Source organism: Triticum urartu, unplaced genomic scaffold (assembly GCF_003073215.2).
Source record: "Triticum urartu cultivar G1812 unplaced genomic scaffold, Tu2.1 TuUngrouped_contig_6394, whole genome shotgun sequence".
Classification (NCBI taxonomy): Eukaryota; Viridiplantae; Streptophyta; class Magnoliopsida; order Poales; family Poaceae; genus Triticum; species Triticum urartu.
Genome location: NW_024117154.1, coordinates 1 through 3,492, shown reverse-complemented (window position 1 = coordinate 3,492; position 3,492 = coordinate 1). Strand labels below are relative to the sequence as shown.

The 3,492-nt window shown below is 43.3% G+C and overlaps 1 protein-coding gene across 1 annotated transcript; it reads right to left on the bottom strand.

Annotated features, from left to right (window-relative positions):
• Positions 1-359: 359 nt before the first annotated feature.
• On the bottom strand, positions 360-3,432 carry LOC125530549 (the record flags this gene model as incomplete). The annotated part of the gene is given in 5 exon segments (XM_048694930.1): positions 360-944; positions 1,030-1,830; positions 1,974-2,084; positions 2,303-2,588; positions 3,361-3,432. Coding segments are annotated over 5 exon segments (1,381 nt in total), but the record flags the coding sequence as incomplete, so codon positions are not given.
• Between the last annotated feature and the right edge of the window lie 60 nt (positions 3,433-3,492).

Sequence of the window (3,492 nt, the reverse complement as noted above, 5' to 3'; positions counted from 1 at the left end):
ATGTGGTCGTGAAATATCGCGTGTCGGCCCAAACGGCAGTTTCTTGTCTGGAGAACTGCGCCATGATTAGAGGCTCCGTAATGAAGCAACACAACCTCTAAGCACCATCAATCATAAGCATGATTTGCTACAAAAATAACACATAAGTATGATTTCCACCGATTTCCTCAATCACAACGATGACACAATTCTCGAACGGAGGCACTGTTTTTCTTTTTTCTTTTTTTGCGAGGGAATGGAGGCGTAGTTAGCATGTACTCCCTCCGTAAACTAATATAAGAGCGTTTAGAATACTAAAATAGTGATCTAAACGCTCTTATATTAGTTTACAAAGGGAGTACCTACAAGTGGAGATAATATGCACACTGCTGCATTATGCTTGGCAACAGTGAACAAGATATTCATATCTAAACACCACAAGAACAAATGACAGTGAAGGTGACCATACAACTTTTTCCCAGGAAAAACAACTTGCAAGCAAACAGTCATGCAGCTGATATATTGTATAATCAGCAGATCGCCCACGAAATGCTAGAGAACAGAATTAGTAAAAACTTTTACTCAGATCTCTCTACATAGTGCAAAACCAGCACTCATCCCTGAATATTGTTGAGCTGGAACAAAAAACAAAATGCGGTGAACGATGACACATATTTATATCTGCCTGATCATCGTAAATGTCAAGTCATCCTGGGCTACTGCTCAAAAAAAAAAATCTCTAGAACACCCACTTAAGGGAAAGCGTTGCGCATTATCATCACCACCTGATGTAACAACTGAAGTTACTACCTGCCCACCACTGAGTTAGAAACACTGATTCTGTGAAGCTATCTTCATTCCTCATCGGGCAGAAGTGTGCAGGACAGCTTGCTTGACTGCATCAGCATTGACCGGCTACCGGCTATTGCCGAAGCAGCTCTTGACACGTAGACTAGCAACTCTTTCTGCGAAGGAAAGGCTCATTAGCTTACTCCTCTTTTTTGAATCATCTCCACTCTTGCTTTGTGTGCCCTGAACCGAGTAACTGACCTGTTGCTTTCTTTCTTTGGTAACTGCTTCTCTGTTTTGTTCGAGTTCAGCAAGTGCAGGTCTGTTCAATGCTTTATCAGAGGTAACCGAAATTTCATCAGCATCAAAGCTAAATGACACCTTCTTTGCTATAGTGGAACTCCTTGGGGATGGGAGATGTGAGTGTCCATCAAACTGGAGGGTTGACATGCGTTTGCATCCCCTGCCCTGCATGCTTGATTGCCTCTCTTTCATGAAATGAGCAATGGCACTGTTTTGACTTGTTTCGCATAGAGAATGGAAGCTTTGGCTCAACACAGGTGCAGGATACATGTCATCCTCATTGTGCTTGACATTGAAAGGTTCAGGACCTTGATCTTCATTGATGATGCTGCCTGGTAATGCTAAATATAAGCCTGCAGGTCCCAGTAGATCTGAAGGGACTGCATCACTGTCAGACTTATAATCATCTAGATCAAGTGGTATAAAATCAGCATTTGGTTCCAAGACTTGCGCTTTGATATCTGGCGCTTTGAAGATCATAGACTTGATATGAGGGTGCAAAGAAGATTCATGGTTATAAGCAGCATGCTTGGCATTTTTTTTGCCATACATGAAGGGACTGCGTGGTGCCGAGATTCTGTTGTTGCATAGCATAGAAGATGAACGGTTAGGGAAGGCATTGCCACCAGTGTGTAAACTGGACTCTAGTCCAGCACGAGCCAGAGAGACATTGTAGTCCGATATAACTCTTGATTTTGGTTTCTTGTAAGGCTCCAGACTGATCCTCTTTGAAGAAAACAGGTGTACAAGATTTAAAACCTATACTAGGAAAAACATCAGATCAGCAGCAAGCAAAGTTTTAAAGAGTAAAGGCACTAAATAAGTCACATCACAAACATGAAATAGCAAACCTTCTGGTATGATAATACCAAAGAAAGACATTTGGGGTTGAGGTCGCAAACCTGCTGGTATGATATACCAAAGAAAGACATTTGGGGTTGAAGTCCTTTGATTTCATCAGAAAATTCAGCTTCCGTCAGGGGCTTACAGAACCAAACTCTTCTGAAACGAACCTGATTTCAATGACAAGGTAGAACCACATAAGAAACTTTCTCAGCATTATTCCACATGGTTAAGGAAAAAAGGAGCCGCAAGCAAGAAAACGAAATTTCTAAAAATATTAATAGGTAGGTAATCATGGGGAAATTAATTGGAACCTAAGAGAGACCAAAACCTGATAACCTAGACTGATAAAATCCCAAGAATAAATCAAAACCAACAGCATACTTGCCTGGGCTGGTCTGGGCTTCCGTGATGAACGAAATGCATTAGGAAGGATATTCAGTGCTCCATCTGAAGTTGCCTCAAACACGCCAGAAAGTTTTTTCTCCTCACGCTCAAACACAAAGAGAAGCATACCAGCTCTGATCTTCCTTATGAATGATGTAGCATAATCAGGAAGGGCAAAAAGTTTCTGCTTGAAGCTCTCCAGCTTAGTCACATGATTGCAGAGGATAATAGCACCACCATATACACCAGGTATGCTGAATATGTCCAATTTGTGGTGTGGCAGATTCCTTTTAAACAAAAGAAAGAGACCATGTGAAAATTCACTCTTGAGATACCCAATACATTCAGAAAACACATGCAGTTGTTAAACACCTAGCAGCACAGGTGGGAGAAAAGAACTGAGTCAGTGACTGAACATTTATACAGCATTGCAACTTAATAACTCAAATTAAAGATGATCCAGCTCTAGGTCCAAAGGCTCAGTGACAAGATAAAATAAAGGAGAGTAAAGAAGGTTGCAGTGCTAACAATATATAGTTAGCTTTCCTCCTGCCGAAGGAGCCTGACAAAGACCAAGAATGCCTGTAGCCTTGTAGAACAGACATAACAAGTACATACAGGTGTTCCATGAAACTGAGACAAATGCAATGCAAAGAACAATAACAAATGGTGTGCTAGTACAATTTTTCCAGTGGGGCTGGGAATGATTATGCATGATCCGGATAACAACAGCGGATTATTGAATAGAGGGATCAAACATCCCTGATCCTGCTGTTCCTTCTCTTCTACACCGCTACCTACCATTACCACATTTAGCAAGAAACTGAATTAGCCCCCAAAGTCTCCCCAAACAGAAAACGATCACCACACGTTTGCCTCCATTGGGAAATGCTACCCACTTTTCTCCACCTACAAGTCTAGAACAGGCGAGCAAAACCTGGGCGGAGCATCACAGCAAGCAGGCACAAAAATCACCTAGAAATCAGACTAGTAACATAATCTTAGAACGCATTAGATCGAATCGAGGACCAAGAACAGGTAGGTGAGCGGGGCCGTCACCTGTCGCCGTACCAAGCGCGGTGGTGAAACCCTCCTCTGCCCCTCCCCCTCCAGGACCCGCGGCTCCCCGCCCAGACCCGCGGCCCCGCCCCCCTCCCCCCCCAACCCCCCCCGCACCCCCCCCCCCGTCCC